Source organism: Somniosus microcephalus, unplaced genomic scaffold (genome assembly GCF_052327205.1).
Source record: "Somniosus microcephalus isolate GS21.2 unplaced genomic scaffold, FLI_Smic_1.0 unresolved_chr2, whole genome shotgun sequence".
Lineage (NCBI taxonomy): Eukaryota > Metazoa > Chordata > Chondrichthyes > Squaliformes > Somniosidae > Somniosus > Somniosus microcephalus.
The window spans coordinates 57,350,288-57,371,556 of NW_028225180.1; the positions used below are offsets into that span (position 1 = coordinate 57,350,288).

At 45.9% G+C, this 21,269-nt stretch overlaps 1 protein-coding gene across 1 annotated transcript in view; it reads right to left on the reverse strand.

Moving 5' to 3' along the window:
- Positions 1-545: 545 nt before the first annotated feature.
- The window catches only part of LOC147092689 (putative G protein-coupled receptor 139), a 34,303-nt gene continuing 13,579 nt past the window's right edge, over positions 546-21,269 (reverse strand). The window contains exon 2 of the mRNA XM_085975666.1: positions 546-1,447. Within this exon, the coding sequence (XP_085831792.1) occupies positions 546-1,447 (902 nt within the window). The remainder of the gene's footprint in view (positions 1,448-21,269) is intronic.

Consider the following 21,269-nt stretch of genomic DNA (forward strand, 5'->3'; position numbering starts at 1 on the left):
AGAGTCGATATAGGAAGAGATAAGTTCCATGGGGCAAGAACAGGCTGAAACTATGGGTCTACCAGGGCAGTTCTGTTTGTGGATCTTGGAAAGGAGGAAGGTGTAAGCTGTGCGGGGTTTTTGAACTATGAGGTTGGTGGTCATGGGTGGAAGATCTCCGTGGGTTCCATCATCTTGGTGGGGGGCAACGGAGCTGCCATACTTGTGAGGTGCGCTGTGTCCGCCATTTTTGTACAGGGCGCCGGGACCGCGATCTTAATGCGGAGCAATGGAGCAGCTATGTTTGTGATGGGCGCCGGGTCCGCCACCTGTGTGTAGTGTGCCGGCGCAGCAAATATTTTGCCATTTTCCAGGGCCAGCATCTAGATGCTTGGCGCAGGGGCCGTCATCTTTGTGCGGAGCAAAGGAGCCGCCATCTTTGTGCAGGGTGCTGTGTCCGCCATCTTAGTATCGTGAATTTCCACACCGGTGGGCGGCCCGGGAGAGAGTGGTCGCCACAATATCAGTCCCAGGAATCTCTCAGGCTGCAAAGTCTCTGCTTCACATCATCCTTTAATGAATTTTACAACCAGAGTAAAGGCATATTTCCGTACATTCTTCAACTGCTCTCTGAACTTTGTCTGGGTCAGGGCATAAATCCCAGTGTTTGTGCAGCAACTCAGCAGCTGCAGCATCAATCCTGTTTCCTGTAAATATTCAGGTGGATAGACAGACACAGGCCACAGAGACAAAATACGGTACCATATAGAAAACACCATAAATGCTGCCCATAACAGGATGAAATTGCCGGAGATAACAAGAAGTAAAATAATGGATTTCCTGCGGCTCTCCATCTCTGCATCTCTGGGACTCTCCCCACTGCTGGGACCTCGGAGTCTCCTGCGGGCTCTGCTGGACACTAAAATGTGTCTGATGGTGAGCGCATTGAACAGCAGAATGACAACAAATGGGACCCCCGGGGTGACAATATAATGAACGAGCTCGAATGCTGCCCAAAGTGGGGAAAACCAAACATCGAGTGTTACATCACAAAACCAGGGGAAGTTCATAAGCGAATAGTGGCCTGTGAACATAAAATACCAGAAAATGTTCTTTGAACAGCTCAGCACAGTCACTGCTCCCAGAACAACAGCCGCCGTTTTCTCGGTGCAATATTTAGTTTTCAGCTTCTGACGACAAATGGCCACAAATCGATCAAAGGTGAAAGTGACAGTGAACCAGACAGAACAATCTGTGGCTGCATAAAGCAGGACAGCGTGGATATTACACACGGGGAGTAGCCGCACGAAACGAAACTGTACATTATAAACAATCGGAATCTGTTTCAATATCAGGTCAAGGATAACGACCAATAGATCCGCCGCTGCCATGGCCACCAGGTAGCGAGTGACACATTTGGAGAGACCGCACTTTCCACGAGAGAGGATTACAATCGTCACTAAGTTCACTGTGAGGAAGAGAAATAAACAGGGAGTTTATACATTGGTCTGGGAGCAAGACCAGCAGTTTGAAGTAATTCGGAGAGAAATCAGCAAATCATTAGCGACATTCAATTATATTTTTTAATTCTATTACCCGTGGAGCTGATTACAGGGCTTGTTTTTAGAGTAATCGGGAATACATAGTGGAATCAATCAATGAAACTGAGATAAATACAACAGGAAAGTAACAGATGTTTGAGCAATGAAAGATTAAATGGTAGATGTAACTTCTGCCCAGCAGACAGTAGCTCTGCCCGAGGTATCAGGGACGCAAAGGACCAGAAGCTCTCAGGAAGCCTTCGTGTCCAGGGATCGGTCAGCATTCGGGGCAGTGCATTTCGTTTCTGTGCCCTTGTGTGAGAGAGGGGGATATCCCGCTTGAATTCCTGGTCATGGTTAGAATATCCATTATATTTACAACTTAAAATGAATGCTACATCAAAATACAGAAACTGAAAACTTGGCGTGCAATAATTACTGGCAATATTATTTAAAAGGTACGGCTGTGATATACAAGTGCAAAGATAATAAATACAAGTGCTCTGCAGTTATTATACAAATAAATGGGCTGTAAGGAGTGTATTGAAGATTGAGCTTTTTACAGTTTTGTTGAAATACTCGAATTGTAGCTCATTGAAAGGAAGATTTTACAAATAACTTTGGAAAGAATGGGCTCTGAATTAAAATTAAAATTTTTCATTTACCAGGTAACAGTCCACTAAAAGCATGTATTAGCATCATAATCACACGACTTATCCAACAGTGAACGAGCCGCCAAATGCTTTTGTAGAGTATCTGAACACAAACGGAAGAGATTTATACATGTACTTTTTCACCTGTTGTTTTCTAACTTGTGCAGAGAATATTAGTCTAGGAAATATGAAAGGATGTTCTTAGCCTCAGTAGTTCAGTTACAATCAGCTGGGCATGTTTATCATGCAGTACAGCAGGAGGCAATAGAGAATCACTATGGTTCTCACTGAGAGAGCCACTGAATTGTGACAGATGGGTATGGGCTCCAATTGTAAATTCAAAACAAATATTTGAAATAAACGCGTTTAAATATGGCTGACTGAACGTTTTTTAAGAATGAAAATTATTTTTGTAATCCGATTCTAACCATCAGAAGCAGTGCCTCTAATGCAGAACTGGAGATGGTGGGAAAGGAGACACGGACAGCAACTGAATGATTCGCTGATATTTCAGACATTTAACGATGTGTTTGTGAACTGCCAGGAACTGTTCCTGTGACTCTGTGTCAGTACCCATAACGAGCATTCGGTGAAAGCAAAAGCAAATTACTGTGGATGCTGGAAATCTGAAATAAGTTCAGAAAATGTTTTAGATACTCAGCAGGTCAGGCACCATCAGAGAGAGAGAGAGAGTTAACGTTTCAGGTCGATAATCCTTCTCCATTAGATGAAAAGTCTCCTAAACCAAGACAACATTCTTCTGATCTGTTAAAAATGTTCAGTGTAGAGAGCAGAACTAAATTTGTTAAGCAAAGAGTCTCATCCAATATCTTTTCTTGAGTTGAATATAGAACAATTGAATCTTGGTAAAACTGTATTACCTTCATATCAATAGTGGACAGCAGTGCGGATTGCATGGGGAACGACACGGAGAGAAATACAGTTAAAGATGATTGAAAGAATTAATACCTGAATACAGTGAATTAACAGGGACTCCAACAACAGAGAGGGGTTCTGGGGGGAGAAAATGACAAGCTCAGTAATACAGTTAAACATGATTTATAAAATTAATAGCTGGAAACAGAGACTTACCAGGAACACCAACAGCAGTGAAGATGTGCCGGTCTTTTTTAACAACAACTCTTGCATTAACAAAGATGCAACAACTTGAAACAAAGAATACCATTAATAACTGAGTATGCCACGGTTACTAGTAAGAATAATATTACAGTGTAACATGGTTTATAGAATTATTAATATGACATAGATACTTACAGGGAAAGCTAACAGCTGCAAGAAGGGGATAGCAAATCTTTTATATATTCTCCCCTCCCCATTCAGCAATTCAGCATTCAGGTCCCTCCACAACACCCTGGTCCACTCCTCAAGCAACCCCAACAGCGCCACCCCCTCCCCACAGCATCTTCCCGTACAAGCACAGCAGATGCAAAAATGCCCATTTACCTCCTCCCTTCCACTGTCCAGGGCCCCAAACATTCCTTCAAGGTGAAACAGCGATTTACTTGTACTTCTTGCAATTTATTATACTGTATTCGCTGCTCACGATGTGGTCTCCTCTACATTGGACAGACCAAACGTACATTGGGTGACCGCTTGGTGGAGCACTTCCTTCAGTCCGAAAGCGTGACCCCGAGCTTGCAGTCGCCTGTCCTTTTAATTCTCTGCTCCCCTCCTACTCTGACCTCTCTGTCCTTTGCTTCTTACAGTGTTCCAATGAAGCTCAATTTAAGCTCGAGGAAGAGCGCTTCATAGAAACATAGAAACATAGACAAATAGGAGCATGAGTAGGCCTTTCGGCCCTTCGAGCCTACTCTCCAATTCAATATGATCATAGCTGATACTTTATCTCAATATCATATTGCCGCTCTCTCCCCATACCCTTTGATGCATTTTGTGTCTAGAAATCTATCTATCTCGTTCTTAAATATATTCAGCGACTTGGCCTCCACAGCCATCTGTGGTAGAGAATTCCACAGGTTCACCAGCCTCTGAGTGAAGAAATTTCTCCTCAACTCAGTCATACATTTACTACCCCGTATGCTAAGACTGTGACCCCTCGTTCGAGACGCGCCATCCTCCCTGTATCCAGTCTGTCCAGCCCTGTCAGAGTTTTATACGTTTCAATGAGATCCCCTCTCATTCTTCTAAACTCTAGTGAATACAGGCCTAGTCGACACAATCTCTCCTCATACGACAGACCTGCCATTCCAGGAATCAGCCTGCTGAACATTCACTGCACTTCTTCTATGGCAAGTATAGCCTTTCTTAGGTAAGGAGACCAAAACTGCACAAGGTACTCCAGTTGTGGTCTCATCAAGGCCCCGTATAAATGTAGTAAGTTATCCTTGCTCCTGTAATCAAATCCTCTTGCATTGAAGGACAACATACCACTTGCCTTCCTAACTGCTTGCTGCACCTGCATGTTTGCTTTCAGTGACTGGTATACAAGGACACCCAGGTCCATTTTTACAACAGCATTTCCCAATCTAGCACAATTTAAATAATACTTTACCTTTCTGTTTTTCATACCGAAGTGGATAAATTCACATTTATCCATGTTATGCTTCATGTGCCATGTGTTTGCCCACTCACTCAGTTTGTCTAATTCGCATTGAAGCCTTATTGTATCCTCCTCAAAACTCACAGTCCCACCTAGTTTCGAGTCGACAGCAAACTTGGAAATATTACATTTGGTTCCCTCATCCATTTCACTGATATATATTGTGAATAGCTGTGGCCCAAGCACTGATTCCTGCGGTACCCCACTAGTCACCGCCTGCCACCCCGAAAAACACCCATTTTTTGCTACTCTCTGTTTGCTCTCTGTTAACAAATTTTCATTCCATGCCAGTATATTACCCCAATCCCATATGCTTTAATTTTGTACACTAAACTCTTATGTGGGACTTCATCAAAGACCTTCTGAAAATCCAAATACACCACATCCACTGGTTCTCTCTTATCTATTCTACCTGTACGTTTTTCAGACACGATTTCCCTTTCATAAATTCACGTTGACTTTGTCTAACCCCGTTGATATTGTCTAAGTGTCCTTTTTTCACATCCTTTATAATAGACTCTAGCATTTCCCTATTACTGATGTTAGGATCTCCGGTCTCTAGTTCCCGTTTTCTCTCAATCCTTTTTTAAATTGTGTGGTTACATTTGCCACCCTCCAATCTGCACGAATTGTTCCATAATCTATAGAATTTTGGAAGCTGACTGCCAATGCATCCACCATTTCCATGGCTTCTTTAAGTAGTCTGGGGTGCAGATTATCAGACCCTGGGATTTATCAGTTTTCAGTCCCATTAATTTCTCCAGCACCATTTTTTTACTAATACTTATGTCCTTTAATACCTCCTTCTCACTAGACCCTTGGTTCCTTTGCACTTCTGGGAAGTTATTTGTGTCCTCTTTCGTGAAGGCAGAACCAAAGTTTATGTTTAATTGCTCTGCCAATTCCTTGTCCCCCATTATAAACTCTCCCGTTTCTGACTATAAGGGACTAACATTTGTCTTCACTAATCTTTTTACTTTTACATGCTTGTAGAAACTTTTACAATCCGCTTTTATGTTCCTTGCAAGTTTAATCTCATACTCTATTTTCCCCTGTTAATCAATTTCTTGGGCCTTTTTTGCTGAACTCTAAACTGCTCCCAATCCTCAGGCTTGCTACTTTTTCTGGCAACTTTATATGACTCCACTGGATCTAATACTGTCCTTAATTTATTTTGTTAGCCAGGGTTGGACCGCTTTTCCTTTTGTGTTTTTGCGCCAGAAAGTAATGTATAACTGGTGCAAATCACTCCTCATACCATCGTAGATTCCTCTTTTTAGATTTAGGACCTTAGTTTCGGATTGGACTTCTTCACTTTCCATTTCAATGAAGAAATCTATCATGCTATGGTCACTCTTCCCTAAAGGACCCCGCTCATCAAGATTATCAATTAACACCTTTTCATTGAAGAATGCCCAATCTACATATCCTGTTCCCCAGTTGGCTCCTCAACGTACTGGTCTAAAGAAACATCTCGTACACACTCCAGGAATTCATCCTCCACAGTATTATTGCTAATTTGGTTTGGCCTGTCTATATGTAGAAAAGGTCAACCATGATTTCTGTAGTACCCTTGTTACACGCGTCTCCAATTTCCTGTTAGATGCCATCCCCTACATTACCACTACTGTTAGGAGGGCTATAGACAACTCCCACCAATGTTTTCTGCTGCTTGGTGCTTCTTAGCTCCACCCAGACTGGATCTACATCTTGATTTTCTGAACCAATATCCTTTCTCACTATTGCTCTGATTTCATCCGTTATTAGCAAGGCTAACCCACCTCCTTTTACTTTTCTCCTGTCCATATCGAATATCCTTGGATAATCAGCTCCCAGCCTTGGTCACCCTGCAGCCATGTCTCCGTAATCACAATTATATCGTATCCATTTACATCTATTTGTGCTGTAAATCCATCTACCTTACTATGAATGCTTCGTGCATTCAGATACGGTGTCTTCAGATTTTCCTTTTTAACATTTTTAGACATCTTAACATTTTTTGCTCTATAGCACTGTTTGTCTTATGACGATTTTTTATCACCTATTTGTTAGTGCACTCCCTTGTTTGTATGCTCTGTCACTTCCTGACACCAACAGGTTATCCTTATCCCAATCACTTTCCTGCACTGCTTCCTTGTCCTTTCTATTTAACATTATAGATTTCCCTTCACCGGGAATGCACCCCCCCCCCCCGCCCCGCCTTATTTAGTTTAAAGCCCATCTTTCGATCAGGCACTTTACAACCTTCTGGACAGAGCATTGAGTTTTGCAACTTCGGACAATAATCTCGGTCCCTATTGTTTTCAGGCGGCAGCTGTTGATGTTTCTCCCATCCCCATTTGCAACAATTCGCCACTCCTGCCTTCCACCCTATCACAGACCATCCCTTTTGACCTTTCCTCTCCTACCCCCTTTCCATGCTCCTGCACCTGCTTAACTCTGTTCAATCTCTAACTGTTTCCAGTTCTGACGAAGTTTCACAGACCTGAAATGGTAAAACTGTTTCTCTCTCTACAATGCTGTCTGGCCTGCTGATTGTTTAAAACATTTTCTGTTATTATTACAAAGTATTCCTGTTAACTGCCACTGTTGAAGAATATTTTCCATCGAGATCCTCGAACCCACGACCTCCAACCTGTGAGAGGCTGGTGCTCTTGGTGCTGGAGGCAGCGCAATGATTGTGTGAGGTCACATATTGAAGGAAGCTCCTTATTTAGAGCAGACGGTAATCCCCGAGTGACATCATTAGGCCTCACTGTAACTGGCATTAATTACAGTCATTCAACAAACAGACTCATTGATCCATTGTCACCCCAACACTTCACTGCAACACAATCTAGCTCACATTATTGTACACAGCTTTAAATTAAAAGCGTGCGTATGCACAACATTTCACCCTCCCTCAGTCCAGAAATTTAATTCCCAGGCCCGCCTACATTAAACTGTTCCTGCCTCAGTCCAGGAATTTCATTCCCAGGTAATGCTCAGTTAGAATGCTCCCACCTCAGTCCAGGAGATCCATTCCCAAGGTCGCCTAGAATACACTGCTCCTGCCTCAGAACATTTTTGACGATGTAACTGGTAAATTAGATAAGGGAGCACCAGTGGATGTGGTGTATTTGGACTTTAGAAGGCTTTCGATAAGGTCCCGCATAAGAGATTAGCGTGTAAAGTTAAGGCACATGGGATTGGGGGCAAGGTTTTGACTTGGATAGAGAACTGGTTGGCAGACAGAAAGCAAGGAGTTGGAATAAATGGGTCTTTTTCCGAGTGCCAGACAGTGATTAGTGGGGTACCGCAGGGATCAATCCTTGGATCCCAGATATTCGCAATATATATTAATGATCTAGGCAAGGGAATTAGATGTAATATCGCCAAGTTTGCAGAGAACACAGAGCTGGGTGGGCATGTGTGCTGTGAGGAGGATGCCGAGAAACTACAGGATGATTTGGACAGGTTGGGTGATTGGGCATGGCAGATGCAATATAACGTGGATAATTGTGAGGTTATCCACTTTGGTGGCAAAAACAGGAAGGCAGATTATTATCTGAATGGCAATAGATTGGAAGAAGGGGAAGTGCAACGAGACCTGGGTGTCCTTGTGCACCAGTCGCTGAAGGTAAGCATGCAGGTGCAGCAGGCGGTTAAGAAGGCAAATGCTATGTTGGCCTTCGTAGCGAGAGGGTTTGATTACAGAAACAAGGATGTCTTGCTGCAGTTGTACAGGGCCTTGGTGAGACCACATCTTGAGTATTGTGTGCAGTTTTGGTCGACTTACCTGAGGAAGAACATCCTTGCCATGGAAGGAGTTCAGCGAAGATTCATCAGGCTGATACCTGGGATGGCAGGAAAGACGTATGAGGGGAGATTGGGTCGATTGGGCTTATACTCGCTGGAGTTTAGAAGAATGAGAGCAGATCTCATTGAAACTTATAAAGTCTGACAGGACTGGACAGGCCAGATGCAGGAAAGATGTTCCCGATGGTCGGGGAGTCCAGAACCAGGGGTCACAGTCTAAGGATAATGGGTAAGCCATTTAGGTCAGAAATTAGGAGGAATTTCTTCACCCAGAGAGTGGTGAACCTGTGGAATCCTTTACCACAGAAGGCAGTAGAGGCCAATTCATTAAATATATTCAAGAAGCAGTTGGATATATTTCTTATGGCTAAAGGGATCAAGGGATATGGGGAGAAAGAAGGGACAGGGTACTGAATTTGGATGATTAGCCTTGATCACATTGAATGGCTCGAGGGGCCGAATGGCCTACTCCTGCTCCTATCTTCTCTTTTTCTATGTTACTATGACCAGGAATTTCATTCCAAAAGCTGCCTAGATTACACTTCTCCCACCTCAGTCCAGCAATTTCAATCCCAAGGCCGCCTAGTTTACACTGCTCCTGCCACAGTCCAGGAATTTCATTCCCAAGGCCATCTAGTTTACACTGCTCCTGCCACAGTCCAGGAATTTAATTCCCAAGGCCACCTAGATTACACTGCTCCCACGCATCAGTCCAGCAATTGAATTCACAGGGCCGCTTAGATTACTCTGTTGCCGCCTTAGTCCAGAAATTGCATTCCCAGGGCCACATGGATTACAATGCTCTGGCCTTAGTCCAGGAGTATAATTCCGAGGGACACCAAGTTTGCACTGCTGCCGGCTCAGCCCTGGAATTTCGTTTTGAAGGCTCACTAGATTACACTGCTCCCACATCACACCAGGAATTTTATTCCCAGTGCTGCATAGATTACACTGCTCCCGCCTGAGTCCAGGAATTGCATTCCCAGGGCTGCCTAGATTACACTGCTCCTGACTCATATAAGAAATTCCATTCCCCAGGCCGCCTAGATTAAAATGAACCCACCTCAGTCCAGTAACGTCATTCGCTGGGCCACCTAGATTAAACGGCCTCCGCCTCAGTCCAGGAATTTCATTCCCAGGGCTCCTAGATTACATTTATTCTGCCTCAGTCCTGGAATTGCATTTCGAGGGATGCCTGAATTACACTGCTGCCGACGGAGTCCAGAAATTTAATTTCCACGGCCGCCAAGATTACACTGTTCCTGCCTCAGTACAGGAATTTCATTCCTGGGGCTGTCCAGATGATAATGCTCAAGCCTCAGTCCAGAAATTTCATTACCAGGGCGCCTAGATTGCACTGTTTAGAACATAAGATTATATGGCGTACAACAGGAGTAGGTCAGTTGGCTCATCGAGCCTGCTCCGCCATTCAATAACTTCATGACTGATATTATCTTGGCCTCAACTCCACTTCCCTGACCGCTCCCCATAACCTTGACTCCCTTATCGTTCAGAAATCTGTCTATCTCAACATTAAATACATTCAATGACCCAGCCTCCATAGCTCTCTTGGGAAGATCATTCCACAGATTCACCACCCTCTGTGAGAAGAAATTCCTCCTGAATTCTGCTTTAAGAGTGGCCTCCTTATTCTGAAATTATGCCACCTAGCTCTGGATTCCCCCACGAGGGGAAATTTCCTATCTGCATCTAACTTGTCAAACCCCTTCAAAATCTTATCTATTTCCATAAGATCCCCTCTCATTCTTCTAAACTCCAATGAGAATAGGCCCAACCTGCTCAACCATTCATCAAAAAATAACATCAATATGAGAAAGCTCCCACCTCAGTCCTGGAATGTCATTCCCAGGATCGCCTAGATTATACTGCTCCCGCCTCAGTCCAAGAATGTAATTCCTTGTGCTGCTTAGATTACACTTCTCCCAACTCACTCTAGAAATGTCATTCCCTTGGTCGACTAGATAACACTGCTCCCACTTCAGTGCAGGAATTTCATCCCCTGGGCCTCTAAGATTACACCGCTCCCACCTCAATCCAGGAAATACAATCCCAGGGCCGCCTAGATTACCCTGTTTCTGCCACAGTCCAGGAATTTCTTTCCCAGGTCCGTCACTTTAGAATGCTCCCGTCTCAGTCCAGGAAGTTGTTTGCCAGGGCCGTGCTGTATAGAATGCTCCCACCTCCGTCCAGGAATTTCATTCTCAGGACCACTTAGATAACGCTGCTCCCGTTTAAATTGCAATGCTCCCACTTTCGTCCAGGAATTTCATTCACAGGGCCGCCTAGATAGTTCTGCTCCCGCCTCAGTGCAGCAATTTAATTCCCAACGCTGCCAAGATTTAACTGCTCCAGCCTCTGTCTATGAATTTCATTCTCAGGGCGGCCAAGAGCACAGTGCACCCGCCTCAATCCAGCAAATTAATTCCCAGGGCATTATGTTTGCCTGAATCTAGAACAAGAACAAAAATGTGTTTCTAATGATTTACCTCAAGCAGCCTTACTTGTACTGGTGCTTTACAGAGGGGGAGACAATAATTAAACGAGCAACGTTTTGACACCCAGGAATCAAAGGAAAATGTTGAAAATATTAACCAGTGAGGTAAATACACTGTAACCGTCTCAATACTCCTTGAAAAGCTCTGTAAACATTGAATTCTCGCACAATCCTATTCACAGACCCATACCTATCAGTCTACATCCCTGACTCCTCTATCACCATCCCAGGATATATCCTGTTTCACCGGCAGGAGAGACTCACAAGAGATGGGGGCACAGGGGTAAACTTTTGGCTGGGAGAGATCCTGCGAGTCCTCAACATTGCCTTAGGACATAATGAAGTCTCGTGGCTTCCAGTTAGTCATGAACGAGGTCACTTCCTGCTGATTACCACCAACCGCCCTCATTCAGCTGATGAATCATTACATCTTCATGCTGAACACCAGTTGATGGAGCACTGAAGGCAGAAAGTGCACGAGATATTTTCCCTGGTTGGGGATGAGGAGACTTCAATGTCTATCACTAAGAGTGGCTCGGAAGCACCATCATTAACCGAGCCCTGAAGAACAGAGCTGACAGTCTGGGATTGCGGCAGGTGGTGGGAGAACCAACATGGGAAAATATTCTGCATGACCTCGTCCTCACCAATCTAGCTATCGCATATGCATCTGTCCATGACGCTCTTGTAGGACTGATCACTGCACAATATTTTTGGAGACTAAGTCTCGCCTTCGCACTGAGGACACCATCCATCGTATCATGTGCCACTACCATCGTGCTAAGTGGGATGAAATTAAATAGATTCAAGCGAGCCCACAACCAACAGATCAGACTATTTCAAAGCAGTGATTTGCTTTCCTGAATGGTAGTGAACAATTAAGCCGTTTACCCATAGTCCTGAAAATTTCTGCTTTTCATGTTTATGTCGAATTACCTTTTGGAAGTGTCTATTAAGATAGACTTGAAATTATAGAACGCCTTTAGCGACCGTGGGATGACCCAAAGTACTTTGCAGCCAAAGAAGTACTTTTGAAGTGAAGTCTGTGTTGTACTGTAGGAAACACAGCAGCAAGTTTGTAAACCGCACGTTCCCACAAACAGAATTGCAATTACGACCAGGTTAACTGTTTTATTGTAGTTGATTGAGATAAATATTGACCAGAACGCTGGGGATAACTCCGCTGCTCTTCTTCGAATTGTGCCAAGGGATCTTTTACATCCACCTGAGAGAGAGCAGACAGGGCCTCGGTTTAACATCACATCCGAAAGACGGAGCCTCTGACAAGACACTACTCCCTCAGCAATGCACCTCCAACAGCGCAGCGCTCCCTCAGTATTGGCGCTCCGTGAATACAGAGCTCCTTCAGTACTGATCCTCAGAGCTGTCCCTCTGACAGTGCAGTGCTCCCTCAGTACTGTCCCTCTGAAGAGCAGCGCTCCCTTAGTACTGTCCCTCCGACAGTGCAGTGCTCCCTCAGTACTGTCCCTCGGACATTGCAGCGCTCCCTCAGTACTGACCCTCGAACAGTGCAGTGGTCCATCAGTACTGTCCCTCTGAAGAGCAGCGCTCCCGCAGTACTATCCCTCCGACAGTGCAGTGCTCCCTCAGTACTGTCCCTCCGACAGTGCAGTGCTCCCTCAGTACTGTTCCTCCGACAGTGCAGTGCTCACTCAGTACTTTCCCTCTGACAGTGCAGCGCTCCCTCAGTACTGACCCTCGAACAGTGCAGTGGTCCATCAGTACTGTCCCTCCGAAGAGCAGCATTCCCTCAGTGCTGTCCCTCCGATAGTGTAGCGCTCTATCAGTACTGTCCCTCCGACAGTGCAGCTCTCCCTCAGTACTGACCCTCGAATAGTGCAGTGGTCCAGCAGTACTGTCCCTCCGAAGAGCAGCGCTCCCTCAGTACTGTCCCTCCGATAGTTTAGTGCTCCCTTAGTACTGACCCTCCGACAGTGCAGTGCTCCCTTAGTACCTCCCCTCTGACAGGGCGGCGCTCCCTCAGTACTGTCCCTCCGACAGTGCAGTGCTCCCTCAGTACTTCCCCTCCGACAGTGCAGTGCTCCCTCAGTACTGCACTGGAGTGTCAGCCTAGATTTTTGTACTCACGTTGCATGAGTAGGAATTGAACACACAGCCTTCTGACTCAGAGGCTAGCTTTGCTACCAACTGAGCCGTTTGAATCTGCTTCCACCAGTCTTTCAGGGAGTTCATTCAAGATCATCTCACTGCGTGATCAAAGTTCGTCCTATAGGTAATGACAAGCCAGCCAATGGAAAAAGATTGCTTACTTACTGTATCAAAACCCTCAACATTTTGGACAATTCTATTCAAACTCCCCCTAGCCTTCTTTGCACTAAGGCGAACAATCCCTGCGTCTCCAGTTTCTCCACATAATAAAAATCCCTCACCCCTGATGTCATCATTATTGTAAATTCTCACCACACAAACAACAGACAATGACCACCTCCAACAGGAGACAGTCTAACTTCCTCCATTTGACAGTCAATAGCATTTTCATCACCGAGTCCTCCAGCATCAAACTCCTAGGGGTCGCCATTGATCAGGTAATCAACTGGACCAGCCCCATAAATGACTGTAACAGCAGGTCAGAGGTTGGGGATTCTGCAGTGAGTCACTCACCTCCTGACTCCTCAAAGCATCTCTAACACCGACAAGGCTCATGTCAAGAGTGTTATCGATTAATATCTGCAGACACGGAGTACATTAGCATAGTGGTTATTTTACTGGACTATTATTCCAGAGGCCTGGACTTATAATCCGGGAGACGTGAGTTCAAATCCCACCAAGGCAGCTGGGGAATTTAAATTCAGTTAAATAAATAAATTTGTTATTTAAAAGCTGGTATCAGTAACGGAGACCATGAAACTACCAGATTGTTGGAAAAACCCAACTGGTTCACTAAGGCCCTTTCAGGAAGGAGAACTGCCTTCCTTACCTGTGCTGCCCATATGTAGTTGACTCTTAACTGCCCTCTGAAATGGCCCAACAAGCCACACAGTTGTACCAAGGTCAGCACTGTGGGAGTATCTTAAACTCAAGGACTGCATCAGTTCAGGAAGGCGGCTCACCATCACCTTCTCAAGGACAATTAGGGATTGGCTTGCCTTGCCAGCAATGCCCACATTCCGGAAATGAATCAATAAATAAAAAATGCCGAACCTTTCTCAACATTAAGGAAAATTAAACATATTAAAACGAAGAGTCTGCAAAATAAGCAGGTTCTAAGGGGTCATATTCAGGACAATATTACAATCTGTGAACGAACATTAATGGTCTAATAATCTGTAAGGTCAGAAATGGGGGCCTAGAATTTCCGTTCCGAAACCATCTGTTTAGTGTCTTCACTCGAGAGGAATTTCCAAGCCCTTGAGCCTTCACCGTTGTTTCCCTTTAAAAACACCGTGCAACTGGTTCTTTCTCTTAAAACATCTATATGACTGGCGCAGTTTGTTGCAAAAGCCTTTCTGAGTGTTTATGATTCATTAAAAAGCTATTGTGACTGATCCTGTCTCTTTAAAAATACCTCACTGTCTGGTGCTGGCTCTTTTAAAAGACTTTGTGACTGGTCCTGTCTCTTTAAAATGCCCGTATGACAGGTACTGTCTCTTTACAAAACCTGTGTGACTGGACTTGTCTCTTTATAAGGCCTTTGCGACCGGTCCTGTATCTTTAAAATGTCTGTGTGTCCAGTCCTGTCTCTTTAAGAAGCTTGTGTGACTGGTTCATTCTCTTTAAATAGCCTGTGTGACTGTTCCTGCTTCTTCATGAAGCCGCTGCGACTGGTCCTGTCTCTTTAAAGGGCCTGTGTGACTATTCCTGTCTCTTTAAAAGGCCTGTGTGTCTGGTCTTGTCTCTTTAAAAATGCTGTGTGAGTTGTCCTGTCTCTTAAGGAAACATGTGTGACTGGTCCAGCCGCTTTAATAAACATTGTGACTTGTTCTGTCTCTTTAAAAATCCTGTGTGACTGGTCCTGTCTCGTAAAGATGTCCGTGTGCCTGGTGTGTCTTTAACAGGTGTGGCAGATCAGGCTGCACCTCATAAAGCATTATCTGCTCCTGCTCTACTCTGCCAAAATTGCCCAGAATCATTCTGTTATGCAACGATAAACGCTGGCTCCTATTCTCTACTGCTAACCGTCTTCTTAAACCCCTCTCCCCTGTCTCCTCCACCCTCTCCTCCGATAACAAGTGTATGGAGCTCATTGACTTCTTTGACTTTATGATTGAGACCATCCGTTCAGCTGCCTCTGCCACTTCCCTTCCTTGCTCTAGTGCACCATGCCAAACATCCTCTCAGGTTCCCCCTGCCCTAGCCCTGAACTAAGAACATAAGAGCATAAGAAATAGGAGCAGGAGTAGGCCAATCGGCCCTTCGAGCCAGCTCGGCCATTCAATGAGATCATGGCTGATCTGCTGCCTGAACTGCATTCACTGGCCAAATCGCCATATCCCTTGATGCCCATGCTGGTCCGAAATCTATCAGCTTCTGTTTTGAATATACCCAATGACTGAGCATCCACAGCTCTATCTGGTAGAGAATTCCAAAGAATCACCACCCTCTGTGTGAAAAAAATCTCTTCTCATCTCAGTCCTTAATGGCCTACCCTTTAAGCTGAGGCTGTGGCCCCTGGTTCAAGACACCACAGCCAAGGGAAACATTTTCCCAGCATCCACCCTATCAAGCCCTGTAATAATTTTGTATGCTTCAATGAGATCCCCTCTCATTCTTTTGAATTCAAGAGACTACGGCCTAGAAATTCGGTTGTGGGTTCGCAGGGCTTTAGCGCCGGAAATTTAGCGCCGGCGCTAAGTCCCCCTGCGCGCGCCAAAAATTCAGTAGCGCCACGCCCAAACGGCTGCCGGCGCTACTAGAGGGTGTCAGCGCCTCGAAATGGGCACTGACTGCCGCATTGCGGCGCAATTCCGGCGCTGCGGCACCCGATGCGGTGCGGCAGGCTGGGGAAGTGCAGGCCTCCTCCTTCAGTTAAGGAGGAGCTGCCTGCACCCGCCCGCTGGCCGTTCAAATGTTCAGAAAAATGAGCCCGGCACCTCGGACAGTGCCGGGCTTGCAGGCCAGACGCATCTGTTCCGCGGGGGGGGTGGGAGGAGTCCGGGGAGGGAGGTGCGGGCAGGCGGCCGGCGGGAAAGCGGCCGGCCGCCGCGCGACCTTAATGCGCCGGCGCTAACTCCTGCAAGACTCGGTTGCCAAAGTCTTAGTTGCGGCTGCCACGGGCGAGGCGGCCGCAACTCAATTTCGGCGCTGGGGCCCGTCACCACGGCAACCGGGACGCTGCGCACACCGATGACGTCATCGGTGCCGGCGCAGCGCAACCGGTGTAACGCCGACGGAAGGGCCCCACTGAATTTGCCAACTGGCCATAACTCCGGCGCTAGGCCCTCCAGCGCCCCAAATGGGGCGCTAAGCCTACTGAATTTCTAGGCCTACAAGCCTAGTTTACACAATCATTTCTCATACAACAGTCCCGCCATCCCGGGGATCAATCTCATGAACCTTCGTTGCACTTCCTCTATGGCAAACATATGCTCCCTTAGATAAAGAGACCAAAATTGTACACAGTACTCCAGGTGTTGTCTCACCGAGGCTGCATATTATTGCAGTAAGACTTCTTTACTCCTGTAATCAAATCCTCTTGAAACGAAGGCCAGCATATCGTTTGCATTCCTAATGGCTTGCTGCACCTGCACATTCACTTTCAGCAACCCATGTACAATGACACCCAGGTCCCTTTCAACATCTGCATTCTCCAATCTTTCACCATTTAGGAAATGCTCTGCCTTTCTGTTTTTTCTACCAAAGTGGATAACTTCACAATTATCCTCATTATATTCCATCTGCCATGTACTCTCCCACTCACTGGGCCTGTCGAGATCCCCTTGATGCCTCTTCACATCCTGTTCATGACTGCCACTGCCGCATAGATTTCTGTTAGCAGCAAATGTGGAAATGTTACATTTCGTCCCCTCATCCAAGTCATTAATCTACTTTGTGAATAGCTGGGGCCCAAGCACCGATCCTTGTGGTACCCCATTAGTCATAGCCTGTCAACCCGAACAAGACCCGATTAACCCTCCTATTTGTTTTCTATCTGTTAACCAATTCTCAATCCATGCTAGTATATTACCCACAAATTCCAACTCACTTCTTTCTCCAGTTTCTCTCCGATCTCCCCTCATGTCGTCACCACGCTCATCACCGTGTCCATGAGACCCACTCCCTCCTCCCTCTAACCTATTCCCATGAAGATGCTGACCACCCTACTTCATTTTCTTGCACCATGTTAGCTAACATTGTTAACGGTTCTGTCTCCTCAGCTACTGTCCCACTCTCCCTCAAAACTGCCGTCATCACCCCTCTCCCCAAATAACAACCCTTGACCTCTCCAGCCTTGCAAACTACCGCCCCATCTCTAACCTCCCTTTCTTCTCCAAATTCATTGAATGTGTTGTCGCCTCTCAAATCCGTGCCTATCTTTCCCACAATTCCTTGCTTGTATCCCTCCTGTCAGGCTTCCACCATTGCCTCAGTGCCGAAAACGCTCTCATCAAAGGAACAAATGACACCCTTTGTGACTGTGAAAAATGTAAACAATCACTCCTCGTCCTTCTTGACTTGTCAGCAGCATTTGATGCAGTTGACCACTCCATCCTTCTCCAATGCTTCTCCATCGTCGTGCTACTACATGGGACTGCAGTCGCCTGGTTCCATTCTTATCTATCTAATCGTAGTCAGAGAATCACATGCAACGGTTTTCTCTTCCCAATCCCGCATTGTTACCTCTCTTGTTCCCCAAGGATCTATCCTTGGCCCCCGCCTATTTCTCATACATTTTACCCCTTAGCGACATCATCCAAAACAGCATTAGTTTCCACATGTACGCTGCCGAAACCCAGCTCCACCTCACTACATCTTCTCTCGACCCCTCCACAGTCTCTAATGTGTCAGACAGCTTGTCATACATACATTTCTGAATGAGCAGAAATTTTCTCGAATCAATTATTGGTTGGACCGAAGCCAAATTTTTTAGATCCCTGCCACAAACTCCGTTTACTAGCCACTGACTCCCTCCCTCTCCCTATCATCTGTCTGAAGCTGTACCACACTGTTTGCAACATTGGTGTCATAGTTGACCCTGAAGTGAACTTCCAAACACCAATCTGCAGCATAGCTAAGACCGCCTATTACCACCTCCATAATTTCGACCGTCTCCACACATGCCTGAGCACATGCGCTGCTGTAACCTTCATCCATGCCTTTATTAGCTTTAGACTTGACTATTACAGTGCACTCCTGGCTGGCTGCCCATATTGTACCCTGTGGAAACTTCAGGTCATTCAAAGCTCGGCTGTCCATATCCTTAATGGAACCAAGTCCTGTTCGCCCATCACACCTGTTCTCGCTGAATTAATTTTGTTCCTGTTTAAGCAGCACCTCAATTTCAAATTTCTCATCCTTGTTTTAAAATTCCTCCCTGTCCTCGCCCCTCCCTATATCTCTAATATCCTTCATCCACAACCCACCCCCCTTCGAAATATGTGCGCTTCTCTTATTCTGCCCTCTTAAGCATCCCTGATTATAATCACGCAATAATCTGTGCCTCCTGTTGCCTAGGCCCTGAGCTCGGGAATTCCAGGCCTAAACCTCTTCGGCTCGCTAACTCTCTTTCCTCCTTAACGATGCACATTGAAATCTACCTCTTTGAGCAAGCTTTTGGTCACCTGCCCTAATTTCTATTTGCATTGCTCGGTGTCAATTTTTTTGTCCCATAATACTCCTGTGCAGTGACTTGGGACGTTTTACGACATTAAAGGTGCTATATAAATACCAGTTGTTGTTCTTCTTCTTCTTTTCAAAGACGCCGTGTGACCAGATGGGTTTTGTTGTGTATGTACCATTAAGAGAGAACTGATTTTATACTGCAGTACCGGCTGTGACCACACCTGTATATAAAGCCATAGCAGGCTTCTGTACTTCAGTGTTAAGCTTACCCTCTGTTCAGTAAATACCTGTTCTTATTGTTCTCCTGCAGTCCGTGTATTATTGATACTCGGACACTATACTGGCGATGAGCAGGTTCGAACTCACCTGCAGTACTGCATCACCTCACGGGGATCTTTCCCTGAGAAGAAGCTTCTTGGAGGTCGAAGTCAGAGCAACGGGTGTCGACGGCGGGCAACCGCCCAAGGATCGATCGGAGTTCGGAGAATTGCAGGGGAGGCTGTGGAGAGCTGGGCTTGGCTCCCCAGTCAAGGTGTTGCAGCAAATCGTGCTGGTAGAAGGTAGTGCGCTGACCCTTCCGGACTGCGGCGGGCTCGAGCTCGATCGAACAGCTCTGCAAAGGGGCCATGCAGCATCGTCGGGAGGAAAAGAGAGAGAGAGAGGGTGGAGCGCACAGGGCACGGTCGGTGCTCAAGAACCGGGCAGCGTAGAGAAAATAAAATGAGGGGAACGAAAAGTGAGACGCGCCAAAGCCGCGGGTCGCCACCATTACTCTGTAGAATGCTAGGAGCAGCGTGGCAGCAAGGGGAAGAAGGAAAAGCGCGGGAGGCGCCATTTTATTCCATTGGGGAAGAAGGAAAAGCACGGGAGGCGCCATTTTATTCCATTGGGGAAGAAGAAAAAGCGCGGGAGGCGCCATTTTAAACCACCAAAGTTGCCGAAGAGTGGCAGTATCCCTGCTTTCGACAACGAGGTAGAAGACTGGACCACGTATGTGGAAAGAATTGAAGTGTACTGCAAGGCAAATGAGGTGGCCGATGGAAAGAAGGCGTCGGTATTATTAAATTTGATGGGCGCGAGAACGTACGGCCTATTGCGGAATTTAATTATCCCAGCTAAGCCAATGGAGAAAAGTTTTGAAGAGATTGTCAATATCTTACAGGAACACCTAAACCCTACACCGCTGCTGATAGCAGAAAGATTCAAGTTCCATAAAAGAAACCAGCACAAAGATGAAAGCAATGCTGACTATCTTGCGGAACTACGCAAGTTGTCGAAGCACTGCCAGTTCGGAGCAGGACTGGCAGACACCTTAAGGGATAAGTTTGTCTGCGGGCTCCAGAAAGAAGGAACCCAGAAACAACAACTTTCGGAAAAGGACCTGACGCTAGAACAGGATTTCAGCGTGGCAGTATCCTACGAAGCAGCAGCATGGGCAGCTGCAGAAATTCAACAGAAACCACAAGAATACAGCGCTAACGAAATGGCATATGGAGCAGAAAAGTGCTATCGCTGCGGCAGAACAACCCATGATCAGAAGGACTGCTGGTTTAAGGACAAAGTATGCAGGCAGTGTGGGAAAATGGGACACATAGCAAGAGTCTGCAGGTCGGGAAAGAAAACCAACACTAAAAGAACTACTAAGGAAAAGTACAAGAAAGAAAAAAAATGACAGACAGTTGTTCGGAAGATCAGGAGAGTGATAATGACTCTGGGAGCAGGAGACGAAGTTGTCTAAAGTTACACAACGTGATCACAAAGAATGATCACCGAACCATTTGGGTCACCCTCATGATAGCAGGGTCCCAAGTAAAGATGGAATTGGACACAGGATCAGCCCTAACTGTCATGAATCGATGAGACTCTGAGTGGCTATTCTCACGCATACCCTTGAAGGACACATCCATTGTATTGAAGACATACACGGGGCAAAAAGTCTACCCCAGAGGAAAAATAAGGGTGCCAGTTAAATACAATGGCAAGGAAACACAGAAATTGTATCTATATATACTACAAGATGGAGGGCCACCATTATTGGGATGTGAATGGATCCGAAAAATACAATTGGATTGGCATTCCATTCAGGCGCTAACTGTGACTGACAAAAAGGATGATGATGTCACACCTGGACGACTGTCAAAAATTCTAACTGACGTGAAAGAGGTGTTCCAACAAGGACTTGGGACTCTAAAAGGAGTAACGGCAATGATAAAAATCGAAGATAACGCAAACCCAAAATTTTTTAAGGCCAGACCGGTACCGTACGCGATCCGCCCAGCCGTTGAAGCAGAGCTGGAGAGTCTGGAACATTCAGGTGTGCTGTCGAAGGTGGACTGGAGCGAGTGGGCCACACCCATCGTTCCTGCAATGAAGAAATCAGTGAGCAGCACGCCTGGGGAGCCGCTGAAAGTTCGCATCTGTGGGGACTTCAAGGTAACTGT